This window comes from Lampris incognitus, chromosome 1 (genome assembly GCF_029633865.1).
Source record: "Lampris incognitus isolate fLamInc1 chromosome 1, fLamInc1.hap2, whole genome shotgun sequence".
NCBI lineage: Eukaryota > Metazoa > Chordata > Actinopteri > Lampriformes > Lampridae > Lampris > Lampris incognitus.
This window is the reverse complement of record NC_079211.1, coordinates 48,595,243-48,619,510: the sequence shown is the minus strand read 5'-3', so window position 1 is coordinate 48,619,510 and position 24,268 is coordinate 48,595,243. Positions and strand designations below refer to the sequence as shown.

Sequence of the window (24,268 nt, the reverse complement as noted above, 5' to 3'; positions counted from 1 at the left end):
GTCTACCGAGCAACCAGGAACAAAACAGGAAGTAGCCCGGGAAGTGAGAACGTCAACTGAAACTCGAACAGCAGTTAGGCCTCTCGTGTGTGTGCGTGCGCGTGCGTGCGCGTGCGTGTGTAGTAGAGTGAGTCACCTCCACTGCTGCTATTGCCTAGACAAAGTTTGATCACAAAAATGAGCAAATATTCAACACGGAAAACATGCAGTATATCGTTTCAGCGTCGACATACGCTTAGTCACATGGCAAGGCAAACTGCATGGGCCCCATCAGTCGTGTTATATGAAAACGTTCTGACTGTGTCATAGAAAACGAACCCAAGTAAAATCTCTTAAGGTATTTGCAGTTTTATAGATTTCTTTTTAAAAAAAAAAAACCCCAAACACCCCAGATCTTGGCGGCACGGTGGTGCAGTGGTCAGTGTTGTTGCCTCACAGCAAGAAGGTCCTGGGTTCGAGCCTCGGGGTTATCCAACCCTGGGGGTCATCCCAGGTCTTCCTCTGTGTGGAGTCTGCATGGTCTCCCCGTGTCTGCGGTGGGTTTTCTCCGGGTGCTCTGGTTTCCCCCCCACCATCAAAAAAGACATGCATGTTAGGGTTAATACTCCTGTCTGTGCCCCTGAGCAAGGCATGGCAAGACGAACTGGAGTTGGTCCCCGGGTGCCGCACGGCGGCTGCCCACTGCTCCTAGCTACACAGCTAGGATGGGTTAAATGCAGAGTAATTTCCCCTAAATGAGGTTTGCAGTTTTGCTATAAAATGTTAAATGACCCATTTCATCATCTTAATTCCCTTAAGTGCTCCTGCAGCTTGAAGTGTAATGCAATATCTTAAGCGAGGGCAGTGACACGAAGCCGTCCGTAATCTCCTTGAATTGCTTTTTAGTGACCACTCTCCTTCCAACTTGTTGACAATTCTTTGTGCAAAGTCCACAGTAAATGTGTTGTTCATGGACCAGCCTGGACCGACGAGTGTTAACTGAATACAACTGTCGTGCCGAGTCACACAGAACATTGAGCAACTTTTATTTCCCATCTAAGATCGCCTGGCTCCTTACAATGGTGATAAGTCCTTTCCAAACGGAGCTGCTGAAGTTAAACAGCTGCTTATAACAGCAGAAGTTATGTAACTCCTGTTTTTCCTTTAACGTTGCAATATACATCATACAACCCAACCCCCCCACCCAAAATATATCAGCCAATTCTGCTGTGATGTCGTTCAGCCTCAGAAAACACACTGCGATGACTATATTTGAGTTGTCGTCACCTTAGTGCAGGTGCCTACATGTATTTAAAACATGTAACCCTGAAAATCCTTAGATTCAAACATTTGCCTCACCAGAAGTAACTCCTAACTGAGACATTTTTAAGAAGTTCCTGTGATGGACATGTGGCACTCCCAACAACAGAGGAATACGTTCCCTCGTGCACAAGCCATAAAAATGAACTCTGATCCTTTTTGTATCCTAGATAAATCCTGAGCAACTTCCTGTACACTTGTGGTACAAAAAAACAAAACAAAAACACAACCCATTACACTAAAAGAGCAGAACAATTAAAAATATTTATTCAGAATTACATGTTGATCCACAGGTGTGATAGGAACCATGATGAAGAGCAGAGTATAAAACAGTCTGACATGACGCCGTTGGGAGCTGGCGCTTCAGCCAGGTCCCACGGGGGGGGGGGGGGGTCCTGGAGATCTCCAGAGGCTCTGTCAAGTGTCCCCAGCAATAACAAGGAATAGTTCTGATTTGAAAAAAAGAATAGTTTCGCTGATGAGACATGAGGATGTATAAACATAGTTAGTTTCACAATGATAATGAGACGACTCTTCTTCGCTGGAGCTGTCAGCCGTGTGTCAGGTCAGAGGTCAGCGCCTCCGTGCCAAGGCCACACACGACAACAACAGAGGCCTTCCCGGACGGCATGCCACGGCACAGGATCCCTAGCCACGTGCCTGTCTTCTGGCAGGTCCATGGCACCGAGCTGCTCGTGCCCCCTCCCTGCTTTATGGTTACGTGCTCAGTGTGAAGTCTTAAGACACACCGGCCAACTAGTTTGTCCCGCCAAAGCCCCAAGAGAAGGCCAGAGACACAGTTTGAAGAGTTTCGAAATCGGTTGGAAGCAGCTAAGCAGGGAATTCATCCAGCACCTTCTCTGGTTAAATAACATGCGGCGCCCGTCTCGTAATATCACATGTTCACAAATGTTTTCATCTGATGGCGATAATGTGTTCACTGAATCTGGCAAATAAAACACTTGAATCACAGAAAGCAAAAAAACAGGTTGGCAACATCAACCAACCACCAAGTGGAAAATTGTGACAATCTCAATAACAATATACATATATATATATATGGGTTTTTTTCCAAAAAGAAACATAAAAACAGTAAGGTCTCATCGTCCACTTTGGTTGAATAAATTCCCTTTACATAAAATGGTTGACACAGAGCAGAGCTCTGGTTTTTAGGTGCACTTAATTTATTTTGTACTGGATCTCAATGAAGCATGGCAAACCTCTTGAGACGATGCCACTAAAATAGAGGCCTCTGGCATTATGGATCATTACGTAGAGAAACACGGTCGGTCTACAAATTTCTAAGTTCACCTATTTCCCACTTTGCGATAGACAGTCCAGTGTGCATATTTGAAAGCTATAAACAAGCCAAGTTATTACAATGCTTCCCAAGGAAGAAGAAAAAAAAAATCAACGAGCCGGGTTTACCATATCTAATCCAAACCAACAAGACTGTTCTCATCCTAAATCTTGGGAGAGAGATCGATCAATCAATCAATCAATCAATCCCTCCTCTGTTGCTCTCCCTGAGGTTTCGTCCTATTTTTTCTCCCTGTTAAAGGTTTTTTTTAGGGAGTTGTTCCTTATCTGATGTGAGGGTCTAAGGACAGGATGTTGTGTTGCTGTAAAGCCCCCTGAGGCAAATTTGTAATCTGTGATATTGGGCTATACAAATAAAACCGACCTGACTTAAATGATGCCTTGAATACATAGTGCACTGATGCAGGTGGACCAACGAAGAAATATTGGCTCGTACGGTGACAGGAAGTACAGGTGGAGTACTTCCTGTGACCTGTATCACAGGAAGTACAGGTGGAGTTCTACACAATGCTGTAAGGGTGACCAACAAGAGAAAATGACTGGTGAAAATACAGTGGGCCGAGGGGAACAAATGCTCGATTAAAAAGTAAATTCACTGTTGGTCATCGTGGGTAACAAAGTTGCCAGTGTATACTGCTTGGAGTATAAAAAATAGACCATGTATCTTAAAAAAAGGCAACAAAACATTTCCATACTGAGCTTTCTATCTAAATGTGGTCCAAAATCTTTTGTTTTAAGCAATTCGAGAAGTCTTCCATCTGAATGTTATGGGTCTGATAGTCATATAAGACTGACATGGAAGGCACATGGAAAAAAAAATATTTTGGCAGTTTCTATTGCATATCTTTTGGGAGCGCAGAGGAATTCTGAAATGACTTCGCCACATGATGGCTGTGAGCTTCCAGTGTAAAACTGTTCAAGGACCGGTTCCAAAGGATGACAAATTTCTGTTGGGCTCTACAGATACATCACATCACATTCCCATCAGGACTTTTTAGAACACAAGGTTGAAGACCTCTCCACGCCGAGGCTCCGTTGAAGGCATATAAGGCAAGCTGGCAATCGGGACTGCGCTTTAGCCTGCGGACCGCTAACATAGCTAGCCAACAGATCAAAGGCTAAGGCGTCTGAGATCGCCTGCACAGTATCAAACGGGATAGTCTGGTTTTGTTGAAGCATTTGAGACGACTGTGAACTGGGATGATTGGAGGAAACATCCCAGATCCACGTCACCCTGAATGCAGTCAAACGCCCTATACTCTGCAAGCCATCAATGTCGCTCAGTTCACCACTTCCTCCAGCTGCCTAGTTAAACCTGCTGTGCTCCATCAGCCTGGTTTATGTGCAGACAACTAGTTGATCTGTGGGCTAGCTATGTGGTAGGTGTAGCTAGCAGGCTAAAGCACATATACTGTCGGCAGGGAAACCAGCCACATGCTATTAAAACACACACATCTTCAAAGCTTCCATCCACCACACTTTACTCCTCCAACTCTCTCTCGCACACACACACACCCACACGCGCACACACACACAAACAACAGTGCTGTGCATAAGGTGCAGAAGCGGCTTACATAAAATGATCTATGTACATTATTAACAGTAGAGAGCTGAAGGGAGAAGAAATAAAATCCATTGTTCACAGTGGTCAGTCAGTTTGTCTGTCAGTCAGTCAGTATGTCTGCGTGTTTTCCTTTCCATCTCTGTGCTTGATTGCCCGTCTGTCTGCCCGCCTGTCTCTGTTGATGGATACACAGTCCAGGGGTGTCTGAACAAAAAACAATACTAGGTCAAAACCTAGTACATGGCTGGACCATGTCTGGTCAAATGTCTGAAATTGTGGCCAATTTGTTACTGGGCTAGTCAGTGGTAGTGTCTGTAGCAAGCTCAGGGGGCAGCTGGGAAGCGAACCCGGGTCGCCCGCAACTGCGCTAACCAGTCAACTAAAGGGTTAGCCGACCGGCTAGCGAGTCTAGTCATCCGTGGTCGTTACATGTCTATAATGTGAATTCCAGTATATTAAATGTTCATCTGCTATTTTCTGTAGTGGTCCCAGTAATATTTGTTGTTAATGTGTACTGAAGTAGCATATCACAAAAAAAAAAAAAAAAAAAAAAAAGAAAGTTAAATATACAGTTCCAGGAACAATACTTTGCACTCTTAAATTGTAATTATAACTTTTCTAACTACCTGGTGACTCTCCCTCCTCTTGCATCTGTTTCTATCTGTGGATGTCTCTACCTCTAATATTGAGTGTCTTGATGCATGCTCAATAATCCATCAATAAGAATAATGTTTCAACTGAAGATGTCACTTAGTTGAGTGATGAAACGTATGTCAGTAAACGCTGTATCCAGATGAACCGATTCCAACGTCTTTGACTCTCTACTGAGTGTTTTGTCAGAGTGATTATTTGGTGTGCTTTAACTGCGCTCCCTCTCATGCTCTTCAGCACTCGGCCGACCAATCGTGTGACTTCGGTGACGTTGTTGGTCACCTGATCAAGCGGCCCAGTCATGTCAAGCATGATCACTAGTCAGTCGCTCTAAACATGATCACTCAGTCAGTCAGTCACTCTAAACAGGGTCGCTCAGCGACATTTGCGGCTGTAGGGCTGGCCCGCTGGCTGGTCCAGCCAACAAAAAGACAGAATGACAGTGAGACAGACAGACATCGCTTTCCATCACGGGGCAAGTCACGGGTTTGAAGTTTTTACCGTCACTTTGCCACAGCACAATATCAGGCCTCTGATTATCTTTGCAACTTCTTACCAGTAGCACTAATTTGCTAGTGGGATATAATTTTGTCTGAAATACTGTGATCTGTTCATTGTTATAAACACAAATACAGCATTCTTTATGTGCCACTGAATGCAAAAAAAGAAGAAAAAAAAAGAAAGAAAAAATGAGTCCCGAATAGGAAATGTAGAATCCAGTGAAAGCAAAGAATTTTAATCTGGTAAGCCCTGCTTGGCCCTGATGTGAAAAAAGCGACAATCAATGTCATTTCGGTGTTCTGGATACATTCCTTGTTCTGAGGTCAGGAGGAAGTGACATCAGAAGTCTTCATAATAACACTGGCTCGCATCTCGTGGGTGTGGCTCGCTGTCTCAGGGAGGAGGGGCTGAGCGCTCTGGATGTAGTCTGACATCCAGCTGTTGGCATGGTAACTGATGATAGGGGCGGGGTCTCGGGTGCTGGTGATCCGGAAGTTGGGCTTGGCTGCCGAGACGAAAGTGGACATGCTAGGAAGAGCGCACGAAGGAACCCTGAGCACCGATGAGCTATAGCCCCGCCTCCAGGCTCGACTGGCACTCTGTCAATCACAATGTTACCATAATAACTGCATTAGTATTACATAAACAACAATAGTACCAACAAAAATAAGACAAGGAGGGGGAAAAGGAAGACGATGAGGGAGGAGCAGGAGAAGCAGAAGGTTCAGGACACTCAAGTACAAGTCAACAGAGCCTTTCGTTCCGAAGCATTTTACCAAGGAGGCATTACGTGTCATTATATGCTGGGGTATGAAGGGCAGTTGTGAAAATTTATCATAGTTTGTCTATTTTTGCATGAGTAAAGGAGTTGTTTGCTCCTACCACCACTGATATCGGGCCGTGTGCATGCTTTCATTCTATGTACAATGTACAAAGTGCAAATGCATATTATAAAGTTAATGATCTACAGTTCCACCTCATGGGAAGTCCCTCCCATTTCTGGACAGCTCATGTCACATTAGGAGGGAAAGAAAACGCATGCACGTGCATGCACACACACACACACACACACACACACACACACACACACACACACACACACACAAACACACACACACACACACACACAATTAGGCATGCACACTTTATTTAGGCTTGGCCTGTTGTTTCTTTTGCCACACACACGCACACACACACACAACTGCTTTACTGTAACACTCGGCCTGTTTTTTTTCCCCCTGCAGGTAAAGCAGGTAAAAACCTGTTTATCTGCAGATCAAAACGGTTAATGATTCACTCACTACTCTCCCTTCAGAGTGTGGCTGCATGCTTGTATTCAGGTGTGTGTTTACTGGTAGTTGGCAGTCTCACCTCTTTGGTGTCCTCTGTATCGCTGTGCAGACTGTCTGTGTCGCTGTCTGCAGACAAGAGGGGAACAGACGGGGAGTGAGAGGCAAACAATAGGGTTAACACAGATATACTGAGAGAACAGAAGCACTTATTACGGACGATAAACCAGCTCGTCATACAGCCCAGTCAAAAAGGGGAAGGAGAGAGACAGAAGAGTAGAGAAAAGTGGGAGAGGCGTGAGTTCAACTCAGTCTTTGTGTATACAGCTATACACACTGGGCGCTCTAGCTACGCTAGAAGCTCACAGCGTTAAGACAGCTGATAAGCAAGGGGAACAGAAAAAAGTCTGAAGGTAAAATGTGTGGCAACTATCTTAATGGCGCCCTTTCATGCCAGCGACAAACATTTAAGAAGCAGGATGGAACGAGTGTTGAAAACGGATAGATCCGGCCCGGCCAGAAAGTCAGGTCGAAGGAGAGGAGGGTGACGTAGGTGCTGATACAAGAGCCTGAGTGTGAAAGAGTGTTGAAGGTGTTGATGTGAGGGAAAGTGTGAATGAAAGAGCGTCACGTATAAAAATAAAAATGACGACAAACAGTGGGGAACTATAACCTGGGTTCATTGTGGATCTTTCCATTAAAAGAGGACCGAGCACCAAACCAAGCATCATGAACTTGTGACGGTGGCATTATTGGAAAAATGACTGAGGAAAGCCCAGTTCAAGATATTAACTAAATTATGGACACATGGCACCAAGTTGCAAAGAATTTCTGAAAAAAAAAAAAATAGTATATATATACAAGTCTAGCTGCCTGATTGCCAAGCTAGACTACTGTTGTGACCTAGACTATTTTTGTGACGCTTGTAGTTTTTAAGATGGATATATTATCATAAAAGTCCCACATGAGCAGTTCAATTTTGTTATTCACTCATATTTGGGATTTGTATTTTAAATTCAGTTATTTCTATCAAATGTCAGATTCAACTCATTTATATATTTACATCACATTTCAGCAGTTCCATGAAGGTTAAATAAGAAAGGCAATATGAGGGGACTGTTGAGGATCATCATCGGTGGCAAAGCCCACAGTGTACAGACCACCAACTGATATAAAAATATGCTGGTTAATAACTCACTGTATTAACTCACTGCACCCCCCCCCGGTGATTAATGGTTGTGCCCCAGAGCCACACAGCTTGTTGTCTACACCAGATGCCAAGCAGGTGTGGCGCACCACCTCTCATGTACAACAACGGGAAATGAGTAAACACCTATTTTCAGTGGGAAACTCGGGAGGAAAACCACTTTTGTTTGGAAAGCGATATTTTCTAGAGTTGGCATTTATCATCTCCGGGATCACGGTTGATCGACGTTGGTGGTCTCTTAGGTAATAACCAGCCAATAACCACAAGGTGATACGTATATAGGCTGCTAGATAGTACATTATGAAGCCTGGGCCTATACGGCTCTATGGTACGATGCATGGATAGATGCTTATAAAGTATTTCTCCAATGCCCCCCCCCTTTTCTCTCCAATTGTACTTGGCCAATTACCCCACTCTTCCAAGTCATCCTGGTCGCTGCTCCACCCCCTCTGTCGATCTGGGGAGGGCTGCAGACTACCACATGCCTCCTCCAATACATGTGGAGTCCCCAGCTGCCTCTTTTCACCAGACGGTGAGGCGTTTCACCAGGCGGTGAGGAGTTTCACCTGGGGGACATAGCACGTGGGAGGATCACGCTATTCCCCCCAGTTCCCCCTCCCCACCAAACAGATGCCCCGACCGACCAGAGGAGGTGCTGGTGCAGCGGCCAGGACACATACCCACATCCAGCTTCCCACCCACAGACACGGACAATTGTGCCTGTAGGGACGCCCGACCAAGCCGGAGGTAACACAGGGATTCGAACCGGTGATCCCCATGTTGGTAGGCAATGGAACGGACCGCCATGTCGCCCAGACGCCCCTCCCCAATGTATTTTTGTGAAAGCTGTGTGCAGAGTGCAGAGAAAATAAGACAGCGTGTCAAGACTGTACTCTGCATGCATTCTGCACAATTATAACGCTATGAGGAACACAATTAATGTGTATGGCTGATGCAAAGTAAGGTTTTATTTTTTTGTGAAGCACTTTGTGGCATTGTTTTAGAAAAGTGCTATATAAATAAAACTACTATAATTATTATTATAAGGTTAATACAATGAATAATCTCTTGAGGATACATACTCCCTGCTAAAGCTATACCTGCTGGTATTTATGGACAAAAATATCTGTGAATGTTCTCATTCATCCAGGTCCTGGTTATCCAAAGGAGTAGAATCAAGTGCAACTGGACTTGGTATATATCCGTAAAGACGTTTCGCCTCTCATCCAAGAGGCTTCCTCAGTTCGTGCCTTTCTGACTAGACCAAGCTACTCTGACTGGCTGGTGATGAGACTCAGAATTTATCCTCTAGGAGTCGTTGTCAGAGCTGTTGATATGCGTGGCTCTTTGTGTCCCGATGTTTACCAATGCCCGTCGCTAACAGAGCCATAGATATGCGTGGCTCTCCTGTGCTCCGATGTCCAGCCGCGCCCGTCGCCATCGGAGCTATTGATTTGCATGTGTTTAGCAGCGACGGTCGTTGGGGGTGTTAATTTCGACTTCATTGTTCAGTGGTCATGAGAGTCATTGGAGCCGTTAGTGACCGACTGTTGTCAAGTCGAACCGTCGCTGCTAAACAACTGCAAATCCATAGCTCTGATGGCGACGGGCACGGCTGGACATCGGAGCACAGGTGAGCCACGCATATCAATAGCTCCGATAACGACGGGCGCGGCCACAACATCGGTACACAAGAGAGCCACTCATATCTATGGCTCTGTTAGCGACAGGCGTTGTTAAACAACGGCACACAAAGAGCCACGCATATCAATAGCTCTGACAACGACTCCTAGAGGATAAATTCTGAGTCTCATCACCAGCCAGTCAGACCAGCTTGGTCTAGTCAGAAAGGCACGAACTGAGGAAGCCTCTTGGATGAGACGCGACACGTCTTCACTGATATATACCAAGTCCAGTTGCACTTGATTCACCTCCTTTGGATGGACAAAAATACTTCAGTCTCCACGTTTTGACATAGATTTAGCCATGTGACAGAGTAACAGAGAAGATGGGGCGGGGCGGCACCGGATCCCCAAGGGACCATATTGATGGCAGGCAGAATCATTTTATTTGATTAGACTTGAGGTTTGGGGAGGGGGCACCACTAAATGTCTACTAGCCACTCTTTTTCAACCCCGTGTACAAATCTTCAGAACTGCCAATGAATTCCATTAGCTCCCAGACCCACCGACCATTAATTGAGCTATAATCGAATCATCGAGGCAAACACCCGAACTGTTTAGGCTGTTATTTTTTCCAAGCCATTAAGGATTGTTGCAGTCTGTTTTGCAATGTATCATCACTGTTTCAGTAACAACATAATGCACACTACCAAATTTGATTATGAAGGTCTCAATCAAATAATCCATTATTTTCACATTTAACATAACTCAGTCACCACATCCCTGACAAAAATAAGACAATTAACAATACGGTGTTGTGATTTAAGTCATCAACATCTGTGTATGTAAACGGGTACAACTGTGTGTCAGTGTGTAGGTGTGGCATTGTGTCCATCTTGTGTGCTGTCTTACCGCAGTATGAAGACACAGGTGAGATCTGGAGCGGGTAAGAATGGGAGGAGCTGACAGTCTGTTCTTCATTTTCTGTGGTCACCTCGATTGTCTGACAGACAAACGGGAGCTGTTCGCTGGCAATCACATGATCTTCTGCCGGACTATCAATGGCTGGATACAGACACATACAAAACACATGTGATGACGTAACGGACTGGATATTTCCTTTTTCAAATTTAGTGTGCAACTTTGTGACTTAAAAAACTAAAAATGGATTCTGCTGCATTACCGCTGAAATTAGTTTTGGCCTTGGGTAGTAGTCATCGTAACAAGGGTTAGCTACCCAATCTCGAACTTAACACTTCTGTCCCCCTTTAGTCACTAGGATAACCATCTTTGCTTTCAAATCACCGATATGGAACTAGGATAGCGCCTAAGAAGTGAGCTCCCAATTTGCTCTTAGATATCCTGGACCCTCTAATGGCCCTGTGAGTGAGTGACCATTAAATGGTACCTTACCTCAGTCACTTAGCTAGCGACATATCAGCACTGAAACCTTGCTATGTCACCCGAGCACATGAGAAAATACTATTGTTGAACAAAAGGCAATTGTGTTCTTGGAATTATGGACAATAACCAACACTAACCCAAGAGCACAGCCTCTCCCATTTCAATTCAGCCGCGACATACATCTCACTCTTTTTCCAAATGAATGCTCAGTTAGAAATTACAGGGTTATCATTTCTAGTCGAACCTAGTTCTTCCTGGTTGGTATTTTCCAGTTTGCCCTGTAAAATAATGAGATATTGGTATTTTAAAATTAATGAGGAGTTTGCCTTCAACTATTATGACAGCTACTATACTTGGAACAAATTCTAAATTTAGGGCTCTCGAGAATATCAGCAGGTGCTTCACACTACAGATTAGCATAATCTATTCACTAAATCATGAATAAATAAAATTGAAATGCCAAGTAGCTAAGAGCCACTGTTTCAGCTTCACTCAGTAACCAAACAGAAGCAGTTTCAGTGCTAAAAGCCTCACCAAAACAAATCAGATAGAAACTGACCCACAATCACTTTTATAAAACATCACCGAGGATCACACTGATGTGGTAACCAAAGTACCTGAAGTGCTGTCTGACACCGTGTCCCTCTCAACTTCTTTCTGTTTCGTCACTTCCTGTTGGTTGATTTCCTGTGTGGTATAGTTCAGAGGCCCGACAGGAGCTCCAGACAGACTGTGACTTGGAGAACCAAAGGCGACCTAAGGTGGGTGGGAGATGGAAAAAGAGAGTTTTACAACGTTCCAATCATTACCTGCTGTTTATGGCACATTTGAGAATACTTCATTGAACCGAGAGTGGAAGATTCAGATGGGGGGGGGGGGGATCATACTGTCAATGAGAATCTTACTAGCTAAAACCACCTTCTGGATGATGAACAACATCAAGTTAACATCATAATATCTGTAGAATAACTGCTAATCTATCAATCAGATGATGGAACAACCCAAGGTCACTACAAAATATTAATGTTGAATGGAATAGTGAGACATCTTGTACAGCTATAATGTTAATTTCATCAGTCCCTATGGTAACCCATTGGCTTCTGGTTATTGAGGTTCATATGTACTATACTTGATGGTGGCATATGATGAGGAGGTCTGTAAAGATCTTATCCTGAAGAAGACCTTAAGTCTGGTGTACGGACCTTTACCTTTTGTGTGCAGAATATTTTACCTATCAATATACTCAGAATTTTGACAAACAAAAAGGCTGACGTAGCAACCCCCTGACCATTCAATATTAGAAAATTGCATGTTCACCTATTCCAATACGCCTCATATGTTTATTGTCACAACTTTTTCGAGGTTTCTCTTCTCTTCTTACTGCATATTCCTGATTTCAAAAGTTTCACTTTACTTTTCCTACAGTAAGTTCTTTCATCACTTCCTCATTGATTTAAGTAAAAGCGGTTTAGAACAGTCATCGTGAGTGAATTCAATGCTCTCAGCTCGGGAAGAGAGCAAAACTAGCTTACCTCTTGTTCGACTTCTTTATTTCCTTTGGTCCTTCCGTCTTTCTCACCCTTCTTCCTCCCTAGACAGCGAAACGGACAGAGATACACAGTCAGACAAATAGCCAGAAATACACATGGACAGATGGATAGAAAGTTAGAGACCAACTGACTGACAGACAGACAAAGATACATAGGCAAGCAGAAATAAAGACAGACAAATGGAGAAAAATCCGCATAAAGAAAGACCCACAAATGACTAATTTAGACGCCTGCTTGGCTGCTGTGAAAAACTGGATGCCACTAAATTTCCTGCTTTTGAATTCAGATAAAACTGTGATAATGGTCATTAGCCCTGCTAGACACAGACACCAATTCAATCAAGCAACAATAACAATCGACAACTCTGTGATTTCATAAAGTGTGGCAGCCAAATATCTTGGTGTTAATGGGGGATTTCTCCCCTTCTCCGGCCGCTGTGTCGGTAGGGACGCTGTCAGCTTGATGGTACAGCATCCTGATGACTCCTAGTTTGTGCTCCAGTGGATGATGAGTCAAACCTTAGGGCCCAAACACACCAAGCCGACATCAGAGAAACTAGCGTTGATGAAGGCTGACTGTTGCATCGCCTGTGTCTGGGCCAAAAAGTAGCACTTGAACACACCGCAAAGACTACAGCCAACGGCCAACTAGCATGTACGGTCTGCGCCTGCATGAGAGGAAATAACTCTCCATACCAGCAGGTGGCGGTAGTCTGTATTCGTCACTCAAAATTTGAAACCGGAAGACCCAGGACTGCGGACATACAAACCGTAAACAAAGCAGCGTTTGCTTACCATTTTCACTCAACCCTCGCTCACTACAGACAATGTCGTAATATAGCTACTAATCAAGAATACATCTGATAAAAAGTTACAAATGATTCCAGACTGCCATGTTGTTGTGAAAATATTAGCTTCTTGAAATGTTCAGGTGAGATGAAGACGAAAAATGAGAAGAGCCTTCTATGTGTGGCCTCCTGACTTCGTCGTTTGCTTGCGTTCATAACTTTCGTTTCTTTTCTTGTGCGCTGATTCGCTAAGCTGAACAGCCAATCAGAGTGATCTCTCTCACCGACGGGCTCCGCCGCCAATTCAACATGCTGAATCGCCCGAAAAGCTGCCGACAGGGATCCGACTAGCGCCAACGGTGCAGGACACGTCGCAAAAACTAGGGCCACAGACGCTCACCAACGGCCCGACATTGTGTCATGGCCTTAGAGCACTGATCAGTATATGTGTAGGTTTACGGTAAACATCAACAATCAAATGTCCCCCATCACCAAAATCTGAAAAATGACAAGTTAGCCTTGTTAGACTGTGAAATTGCAATTAGTGATGGGGGACATACTGTAGCGAATTCAAGGGGGCAGCTCGGGAATTGCCGCACCTGGGACGCGAACCTATATCTCCTGCACCGCGGGCGACAACATTAACCAGTCGACTAAAGGGTCCGACCTGGTAGCCAAGGGCTACCGAGCCTATTCATCCGTGATCATTACAATGCTATATGTCCTTACAGGTATCCAGACCTCGGGCTCAAGGCGTCCTAGTTTTCTGATACTGGTCAACAATTATTTCTTTCTATTGAAAATCCTCACTGATTGTCCTAAGTGTAAGGACAGGTAGTGCTATAGAAAATGCAACTTGATTGATTGATTGATTGATTGATTAGTAGCATGTACTATGTATGTATTTATTCATTATGGGGACTTTCAGTTTTCTTCGGTGTTTAAATTTCAATTGCTTTTTTATCTTTCATTGTGTTTGTTAGTTTACTTTTCGTCTATGGACTTCCACTTATGTACAGTACATTGCATTTCAATGTACAAAATGTGCTGTATATATAAAGTTCTATCAATTACCTGATTGATTGAGATAATCAGACAGACAAGGCGGAGTGAAATAGCATTACCTCAGGGATAAAAGACAGATTATCTGCAATCTAACTTGCTTAGCCACTCCCAGTAAAGATATAGATGCTAAGAGATGCACTTCTGAGGAAAATCAACTTACAGAGCAAAATAGCACATGCACATATCTGCAGCCCAGATGAAGCTAAAGCAGAATAGCAGCATCATCCCTGACCTTTCTTAGTGATCCTCTCAGTGCACGAGAGCATCTTGTAGACTCTGAAGGCATTGGTTCCCTTCTTGATGCTCTTGTCCTTCACCTCTTCGATATCTGGCAGGCTGTTCATGGCACAGCGGAAATTAGCCTTCCACGTCTTAGGGTCTGGGCGATCCACACCTGGCTGGAATTTACCTAGTGTGTGTGTGTGGGGGGGGGGTGCATAATGTTAAAATAATTCAAAAGCTCATCAATAGGATGTATGGACCCTCTCATTAATAGGGCAGGCTCTTTTTCAGATAGCTAGCTCAGGTATTTATTTTTTTTACCAGCATTTACGTCTCCCCATGAATAATGAAGAATCTTACTTAAGGTAAGTATGAAATTCAAAAACACGTGGGCTTTCTAGGTCTGTTAGTCTGTTAGATTGTGGGGGGTGATGCAGCCTGTTGTCTCAGTCCTCCCATGAGCAATACTTCACATTTAACTAGTTCTCCGATTGATTTTTTTTGCCTTTCTGATGTTTTTTTTTCTTTTTCAGGTAGACCTGAAATAGCTCCTACACTGCTGCCTACCGAAATACCAGTGGACAGGTATAAACAGACAGAAATACATATAGACAAGACAGACAAACAAGAGAGACAGAAAGATACATGCTGTGTATTACCAGTGTGGATGGCCCATCTCATAAAGAGCGGAGCGTCTTTCTCTAGGTCCCAACCGTGACGAGCAGCGTGCATCCATGGGATCTGGAAGATTCTTTTCTCCTAGATACACACACACACACACACCTGTATTTAAACTTAAACACATGCAGGAGTACAGAGGGGGATTGGTGTATGTTCAACAAAAAGGATAAATCGGGTTGATATGTTAAACTGCTAGAATCCTTATAAAAAGGAACGTGTTCCATAATTCAGCTAATAAGGATCAAGTCAACCCCTTCATCTAATGTTAAACACCTATATGGCGTGTGCGTGTTTTGTGTGTGTATACTCACTTTGTTGACCCATTTGAGTCCAGGTATCTGACAGGAGTTGATCTGTTCCTCGAGCCAGGGCCTCATCCGCATCCTCTCCACAGGCATGGTGGCCTACACACAGATATGTTCATGTTGAATGTTGTTCATGTTGAATGCATGCATACATTCATTTGTAGCTGAGATTCACTTCATGAAGTGTTGTTATAGTGTAACAGCACAACAAAGTGACAAGAAAGTGATATAAAACGTATTGACGAGACATCAAATCATTACTACCTGCCAGAAGACAGGCCTCGGCACATTTTAGCTGCAGGTAGTAAGTCCATTATACGAGACACACTGTAGAGTATCAAATCATTTTCTGGGGTTTCATTTGCACCCTAAAAATTCTATTTGGCTGGCTGCCATTGGAGGTCAGAAAGTTTGAACAAATGTTAATTTCTTGTTTAAAAACAAGCATGACACACTCTAAAAATAAAATGGATATGTCATTTCATGACATCTTAGCCATGTTGTCATCCTTCACTTAAATACACCCTAAAGTGAATTTCTTAGCAAAATCGAACAAACCTCAAGTACAAAAAGGGCATTATATTCTTAACAACTGCTCCGAAGACCAGTTGTTATGAATGAGCTTGCCCTCTACTCCAAGCAACCTGCCTCATGTGTGGTAGTAGTGTCTGAGTTGAGTCAGAGAAGGTTGAATCAATTTATCTGGACACAGCGTTTATTGACAGATACGTTTTATCCATCCGATGAAACGTACCTGTCAATAAATGTATCCAGATGAACTGATTCAACCTTCTTTGATTTTCTTACCTAGATTATTGAGCATGCATCAAGACATATCTGAGTTGAGAATATTGCGATTGCTCCACAGTAAAATACTATAACACTACTATTACTATGACTATTATCAACAATAATAATAGAAATGATAATAACCACTGTTCTTGACAAACTGTGAAAGTGCATCCAAATAGGTGTGTACTCATATAACCTGAAAAGGAGATATCATAATTTACAACCCCCCCCCCTTTACTTTCCCTACCACACCACTCCACATCAAGAGTTAAAACCAGGGCTGTCATTGTTGTGGTCTGATGTGATCAAAGTCCGCCAGTCCAGACTGGTTAAGAGACCTGGGCACTCCTCAAATAGAGCCCAGCAATATAACCACAGTGATAATTTCATTGTGATCAGATTCCACCATCATGTATAGTGACATAGCATGGCACCAATTGGGCCATAGGGTCAAAACTTATATGTTGGTATCACACTCAATAGGCCCGTCACACCCATCTAGGGAAAGCATTTCTCCAATAAAACACGAACTCTTTCCTCTTTTGTTATAGAATCTGTTACGACAATGTTTTTAAATCTTGTGTCTTTATGCATGCTCAATAATACAGGTAAGGAAATCACAGAAAGTTGAATCAGTTCATCTGGACACAGCCTCTATTGACAGTTATTCAGTCTAAACTGAAGAGGTCCCTTAGATGAGAGATGAAACGTTTCTCTCAATAAACGTCGTGTCCAGACGAACTGATTCGACTTTCTATGATTTTAAAACGTGTGTGTTGCAGTATAATTACACAAGCATAAGTAATGTAGTGCAACTGTTAATTTGTCTCTGAGCAGTCTGCTAAAACACATGGTTAGCCATGTGTTTTAGGAGACTGCTCAGAGACAAATGTATATAAACTGCATCACAACTGTCTCTTATAGACCAGCATTAACTTTTCTTGCTCACATTTGAACGGGGTGCAAACTGCAATCGTCACAATTTGCATTTTAACAGAAAGAACCTGCAAAAGAAGAAGAAAACCAAACCCCCACATAATACAATAGCCTACATAATACAGTGTAAACGCCAGTGTGCACATGTCGGTCTGCAGCCACCGGAGTTGCGCCCAACGCGGCGTGTGACCTGCTTCAAAAACCCAACTGGGCGAACGTCACGTTTAAGAAGAAGCCTTGAGCCACGCCGAACCGTCGCCAACCGAACCTGCTCGATCCGATCGCAGCGCAACAGTTCCGGCTCCGCTCACCTCCGACGCGGCGGCGGAGGTCTTCCGCGCCCGAGCCCGGGCGGCTCGGTCACGCGGGGCCGCGTGAAACGCGTCGGAAAAGTCGTGCCCTCTCGTCTCCGCCGCCGAAAACAAACCAGCCGGGGCAAAAGCGAAAACAAAACACTGGCCCCGGCGTTCCCAGGCTGCTCTCCCCGATCCACAGACCCCGGAGAAAATTACTTTCACTTACTGGGATTCGTCACGTCCTACGAAGTGCAAGAAACACTCCCCAGCGCCAGTCCCGGCGTTCACGTCGAGCCGAGGCGGAGTGAAAGACGCGGCGGGGAGGAGGAGGGGGGGGGGAGAGAACAGCGTCTCGTACCTGCTACTTTTCTCCCCCTCTTTAAACAGAGACGCGCACGGACTCGGCAGAGTTTCACACCTTAAAGGCCACCGAGTCCTGCCAGCTGTCCGCACGCGGACAAACGCGAGCTCGGACGTCACGACGGCTTCCCCGGGTTGTAACTTTGTAACGTGGAAAAAGAGAAAGCGGGACTATTTCTGTTTCTGGGTCCAGATCGAAAGCAAAACAAGAAGAGTTCTGGGAAGCTGCTGGTGGCGGAGGGGGGTGGAAATCCCCTCCCGCTCCGCCGCGCTCGTGCGGTGCAATAGCTCGCTCGAGCCTCTCGGAGGCGTTGCGGAAGTGGCTGGTGTGCGCGCGCGCGCGCCTCAACCTCAAAAACAACAAAAGCAACAAAACAAAAAAAAAAAGAAGAGAAAAAGAGTAAAATTATTATTTAAAAAAAAAAACTCCGCCCCCCCCCAAAAAAAAATAAAAGCCACCGGGCCCCGGATTTCATTTTCACTTCCTCCATTGGCGTCCGGCCCCTTAAGCGGCGCAGCGAAAAAAGTGGAAACGAAACGAGAGAGCAGCAGCAGCAGTAGCAGCCGGGTCTCTCAAGGCTCCTTTCCGGAGGCTGTGTTTCGGCCACGAAACGCAGCCGTTCTGAAATGCCGTGCCTTTCGCTCTGTGTGCATGACATTTAGAATAACCAAGTCGCCTGTAACGATACCGACGTATTAGTCACGGAGAGGACAACGGTGGCTCCAAAACCACCAGCGCAGGCCGACGTTCTCGAATGCCTTTTCATTTTCTGCTTTTACCACGTGTGTTCACATGGTTTCTACCTTCACCACGTGTGTTAAAGACGTGATGCGTGGTTTTGAGATAGTTTGAGCCCAGCGTTTTTCCATTCTCCAACCCCTATATCAGTATAACACTGAGGTCACTATAACACCGCCTTTATGTACGCATAATCCGGGCGAGAAAATCACAAAGTTGAATCAGTTCACCTGGACACAAGGTTTATTGAGAGAAACCTCTCACCGCTCGTCTAAGTGACCTCTTCGGTCTCAAATGACTGCAGGTGTCCCCGCCCTTTAGCAATAGGGCCACTGACCAAGTGTGTCTGCTCCTGAAGCTGTCTTCGGGGGGGGGGGGCAGTACTATAGGCAGAGGCAAGGGTGCGCTATGGGTTCCCCAGGCTCACCTGTAGTGGCCAACTTCGGATAAAAGCGTCTGCTAAATGAAATTGTGATATTGTCGAAGAAGGTTGAATCAGTTCATCTTGATACGTTTCATCACTCAACTAAGTGACACCCTCAGTCTGATTTTTGTAACTTGTACATGGAGGAAGTGAAAAAGAAGGATCTGATGTCCTATCCAGGGGCATCACCTAGCCATTGGTTCAGTTTGTGGACAACACATGGGTTAAAATTAAATCTCAGGGTGTACCACATTTCACCGACCACATTAACTCTGTGGACAGTCACATCAAGTTCACCAGGGAGGATGTGAAAAATGACCGGTTAGCCTCCTTATACTGTGAAATTGCAATTGGTGATGGGCGACATTTGATTGTTGACGTTTACCGTAAACCAACACATACTGATCAGTACTTAAGGTCGGAACCCTCGTCATCCACTGGAGCACAAACTAGGAGTCATCAGGATGCTGTACCACTGAGCTGACAACATCCCCACCTACACAGTGGCTGGAGAAGGGGAGAAATCCCACATTAAACAGGCCCTGGTTAGATGTGGTTATCCTAACTCGGCATTTGTCAAAGCCAGGAAGAGGCCCAAACAGTGCACCAGCTGATCGCAGACAGGAGAAGGGCCACAGATGTTTAAGCGTAAACCAGTGGTGATTCTGTATGTGGCGGGAGTGTCAGAACAGTTGAGAGGTGTATTTTCCAAACACCACATCTCCGTTGCTATCAAACCCCAAAACACACTGTGCCAGAAGCTGGTCCACCCCAAGGATCGGGTCCTCCGGCACAAACAGAGCAATGTAGTGTATTCTGTTACGTGCCAGGACGATTGCCGTGACTTGTACACTGGGGATACTAAACAGACGCCGGCCAAGAGGATGGCACAACACAGAAGAACCAACACCAGGACTCTACAGTCTACACCATCTACAGGCCAGTGGCCACTCTTTCAAGGATGAAGATGTGCACATCCGTAATAGGGATGAACACTGCTTTGAACAGGGAGTCAAAGAGGTCATCTATTAGTCCATGGGCCAGACGATATTTCGGTACACTCAAGGTGGCAAAACTTACTTATAATTTTTGAAAGGATCCATGTCTGTAGATGATATTTTGGTATGATAACCATTCCTGAGTGGCAGCTGTATCACAGTTATCAGCTCATGAAGTTAACCACCCGCTAAACTAAATTGCATTTTAGACGCTGGTGCATATCCTGGTTTAGCCTCATGGTCAGGACATTTTTCAATGTTCTATAATATTGTCTTTGGTATCATTTTAAAGGGGACCTTCTTAGCTTTCATTCAAGCCCTGTTGTGGATATTTCTCACAAATATAGAGGTCACTTGAGCTCTTCAACCCGTCAATAACACACATCTTTCTGCAATTTTCGCCTAAACTATATACTTTCTTTTAGCCCTGTGGCATCTAGGAATATCAGGGACACAAAACACAAAAACTGGAATACTCACAGGACTGTAAAGATTCAGAAAATGTATAATATACCCATACTATTTCATTGTGTGAGGTGATTGTGAGCCTTAAATGAGAGCTAGACCAAAGCCAGTTAGGTCACAAACTGGTCTCTATACATTTGTTTAAATACACAATCAAAATACATGATAAAAAGGAATACCATAGTGAGGTAATGAACTATTTTAATATTTTAAACAACATTGACATTTACATATACTTAGTCAATGATACATGTAATCCCATATCATTAGTGGGTATATGTAATGGTAATGGGTAGGGTAATGGGTATATGTGAATATGGTTACATTATTGTTTTCAAGCTCTGGGTAACCAAGTCCAGAATCAACATCCTGTGCATCAATAGACTACTACCACAGTAATACCATCAGAATCATCAGACTGTCATTCATCAAACTGCTCGTTTCTCTCATCATCTGACTCCCCAAGTTCAAAGTCCAGTTCTGGACCATCCTGCTGTTTTTGGTTACTGCAGGTCTGTAACCTGCACATGTCTGTGCATGGAAGTCCATTTGACAGGCACATGCAGCTTGGCATTTTGCATGAATGCACACACTTGCATGTTAGCATTTCCAAGACCACATCTGGTGCAGGTGGGGAGCGCATCCAGTAAATGGCCAGCTTGCCTTCATCGTCTGTCCATCCATACTCAGTAGGGCTTGGCACCACAGGGTTAGCCTGCAGACAGCACTTCCATATTGCTGCCCGATAGTTGGCTCGTTGAACATGCATAAAGAGACAGTCTCTACATGGTGGCAGCTGGCTGGACTCAACCTCTCCCCTTTTGGTGCAGAAGAGCTGGTAACGCAGTTTGTTCACCTCAGCAGTACTGCTATTAGCAACATACATCCGACAGGTTAACTGCTCAATTTTCTGGAACAGCTCATCACTCACATTCCATGTCTGTCCCAGTTGACTAAAAGTCTCTTGGCAGGAAGCGTGCTTTCTCACTATCTTCAGGGCATTCAGCTTCCCTCGACCAGCGAATGCACTGACAGTGTCGCAGCCTGTGAAGGCATGTAAGCCAATTAGGCTGTCACAGATGCTGTCTCCAAGTGAACTTGCCAGTTTGGTGATGTCGACAAACCGTGTGCGGTTCTGAGTCCCACACTTCTGGTAGATGGGACAGGTGATGTCCTTCTGGAAGCCAAGACAAAGCACCATGACATCAGTGTCCTCAGCTGTGATGATAACTGACTTTGAGCCCGCATTTGCTGCATGCAATGCATGCAGGAGCAGACGGGTGTCAGCTTCTTCATGTGTGGATTGCAGTTCTGCTGCTTCCTCACACCCATCTTCTGTCAACTTGTAGCAGGTTTCCTCACAGGTCATGTACAACACCTTGCCATGCAGCATAGCTCTGTATCGTGGGAGTTTCCACTCTTCCACCAGAAACTTGATGAGACTGGTCTCGTTGGAGGAACTGCACAGAAATTTTCTCCACTGCTGGACGTGGTGTCCCCCTACAAGATTCTTGTACTGGAGAGTTGATGTCTCCACCCCGGTTCAGTCGTTCAGCATCTTTGATCGAAGTCTGGTGATAGACATCAAAAACAACATCAATCCTCCCACTCTGTGCTCCCTCATGGAGGACCTGGGTCAAGGCTGACTCTGCCACCTGTGCAAAGGTTTTGTTGTTGCCATTCATTTTTTGGACCAGGCTCATCCCATCAATGATGGAAGTAGATGGGGTTGGGATGTCTTCTGCAGGAGATACATTCTTTTCCAGCTCTCTGGCAAGTGCAGCCTTGTTTGTTTTTCGTAAGGACCCATCAGCATTTGCCAGTGCCCATGGTAGTGGGCCCAATGGGTAGGCAAGGACATCCTTCAGATTCACCTTCCTGCTTTCAGCCACCAGGATCATGTGACTGAAAAGGTTTCTATCTGCCTTCAGAACCACATCCTGTGCTTTCTTTCCATGAGCTTGTTTTGTGCTGACATTGGAGAATGTTTTCAGACTTTGCTTGGTCATCTTGTCGTGGAATTTCACAGGTGGTGGGTCTGCATTTAACCTTGTTTGCTGGAATGCTTGGTAGGCCTCTTCTCCTTTCTCAAGAGCTCTCAAGAGATCTATGGTCACATCAGGTGGAGCCATGTTGCCAGTGGAGAGGCTAACCAAATCAATCTCATCAGGGGACATAGGATTGAGCCAGTTATTAGACTGGACATCTGCTTCATCTCTCTTGATCCTTGGACTCTGTAGATCTGGATGAGACCATTTGCACCTGCCTTGACCTGTCAGGTCTCTCAGCTGTCTGAGGTACATGCTTCTATACTCAGCTGTGAGATAATATTTGGTCACAGCTCCTGGCTTCAAGCTGAATCCCTTTGTCCCTCCAGCTGTTTGGGTGTCTTTGTTCACCGTTTCTTCTATAGCTTGGTCAACAGGGATTCGGCCAAAGGGATTGGTGGAGCCCAGTTGGACTGAGAAGCCTCCTTCCATGAATTCTGTGTACACATCTGGGTGTGTGATGGGCAGCTCAGACATCTGGGCGTAGTAGTAGGGGAGGTAGCGTGCATAATTCATCCTGTCATAAGCAAAGCACCATGGGATCATTGCTCGAATGCTAGCCAAGTGTAGCATCCAGTCTCCCTCTCTGGATGCTCGGATGAGCCCCAACAAGATTTCAACCATGTCCAAATAGGACATCCAGAAGTTCGAGAGGCTGCCGTTTCCACCTCTAAGGAACTCACGGTAGACTTCAAATAGATCCATGATGCGTGTACAAGAGCTGTTCTCGAGGACCTCCTTCAAAACATGTTGTGAGACTTCTTTCCCAAGGCTGTCAATGGTCTTCAGTGTCTCATTCAGGTGAACCATGTCATTCCTGTGAGTTTCTTCCAACCAGGACAGGAAACCATTCAAGGTCAGTCGCATGAGAGCCTCATACAGGAGCTTGTGTAGTCGCACTGCCCTGTTGTACTTGTGGCCATCCATAACACCAGCAATTGAGCCTTCTGCAATCATGCCAGACTCAATGCAGAGGTCTTTGAGTCCAGCATCTTGGAAACGCTTTCCTATTATTGCCAGCAGTGTGCAGATGGTGTGGAATACCCCAAGCCTAACGATGATATCATGGAACTTGTCATGGTGTTTCCATGTGATCTCGACAGCCTTCGCATACAGGGCTTGGTCAAAGACACAGACAATCTTCCTCAGGCCTAAGCACTGCATGATGCTCAGTGACTGGTTAAGCACCTCGTTGACAGTAGACATTTGTGTCGCTGGAGCATTGATGGTAGGCAGATAGCCTATATTGTCGGGGATGACCGTCATCTCTCCTCGAGTCAGGATGTTGAAGCCTGTCCAGCTGCTGACTGACTGTTCTTCTTGTTGTGACATGCGTGCTAGGACCCAAAGAAGGTTTTTCTCTCTGGCAAGCTTAGTATTGGCTGCAGTATCGGCATCTGACTTTTTGCTTTGTGGTGGCCCTACCCGTTGTCCAGCATTGTAAGTTGGTAACATTGGTGGGGGTCCATCAATGCTTCTCTTCTTTGTTTTGGGAACAGTGGGCATGGGTTGGACAGGAAGTGGGTTGACTGGCTTTGCTTGCACAGCAATCCCATTGACTCTGTGAGATGTTCCCTCACCACTGACAGTTTCTCCAAGACGGTCGATATTGTCCCAGGCTAAAGTTGTGAATATGCCAGGATGGATGTTAGCTGGAAGGGCAATGCCACTCCCTGATGATGAGAGTTTCTGGAGACACAGGGCAGTGTTGATCTCTTCCATCTGTGAATAGGACACACTGTG

The 24,268-nt window shown here is 45.0% G+C and overlaps 1 protein-coding gene across 1 annotated transcript; it reads right to left on the bottom strand.

The window, feature by feature from the left end:
• Positions 1-1,549: 1,549 nt before the first annotated feature.
• On the bottom strand, positions 1,550-18,254 carry irf2b (interferon regulatory factor 2b). Its single transcript, XM_056287976.1, has 9 exons — positions 17,718-18,254; positions 15,474-15,566; positions 15,141-15,240; positions 14,492-14,668; positions 12,390-12,448; positions 11,475-11,613; positions 10,366-10,518; positions 6,707-6,753; positions 1,550-5,934 (listed from the first exon to the last, which is right to left on the bottom strand). The coding sequence occupies exons 2-9, from the start codon at positions 15,558-15,560 to the stop codon at positions 5,659-5,661; spliced, it is 1,038 nt and encodes a 345-aa protein (XP_056143951.1). The 5' UTR covers positions 15,561-15,566; positions 17,718-18,254; the 3' UTR covers positions 1,550-5,658.
• Between the last annotated feature and the right edge of the window lie 6,014 nt (positions 18,255-24,268).

Excerpts from the sequence above, each read along its gene's own strand:
- irf2b (XM_056287976.1), bottom strand. The coding sequence starts at position 15,560 with ATGCCTGTGGAGAGGATGCGGATGAGGCCCTGGCTCGAGGAACAGATC. Across the intron at positions 15,241-15,473 it reads GACTCAAATGGGTCAACAAA|GAGAAAAGAATCTTCCAGAT; the intron begins GTGAGTATACAC and ends GTGTGTATCTAG. Across the intron at positions 11,614-12,389 it reads ATAAAGAAGTCGAACAAGAG|GTCGCCTTTGGTTCTCCAAG; the intron begins GTAAGCTAGTTT and ends CACCCACCTTAG.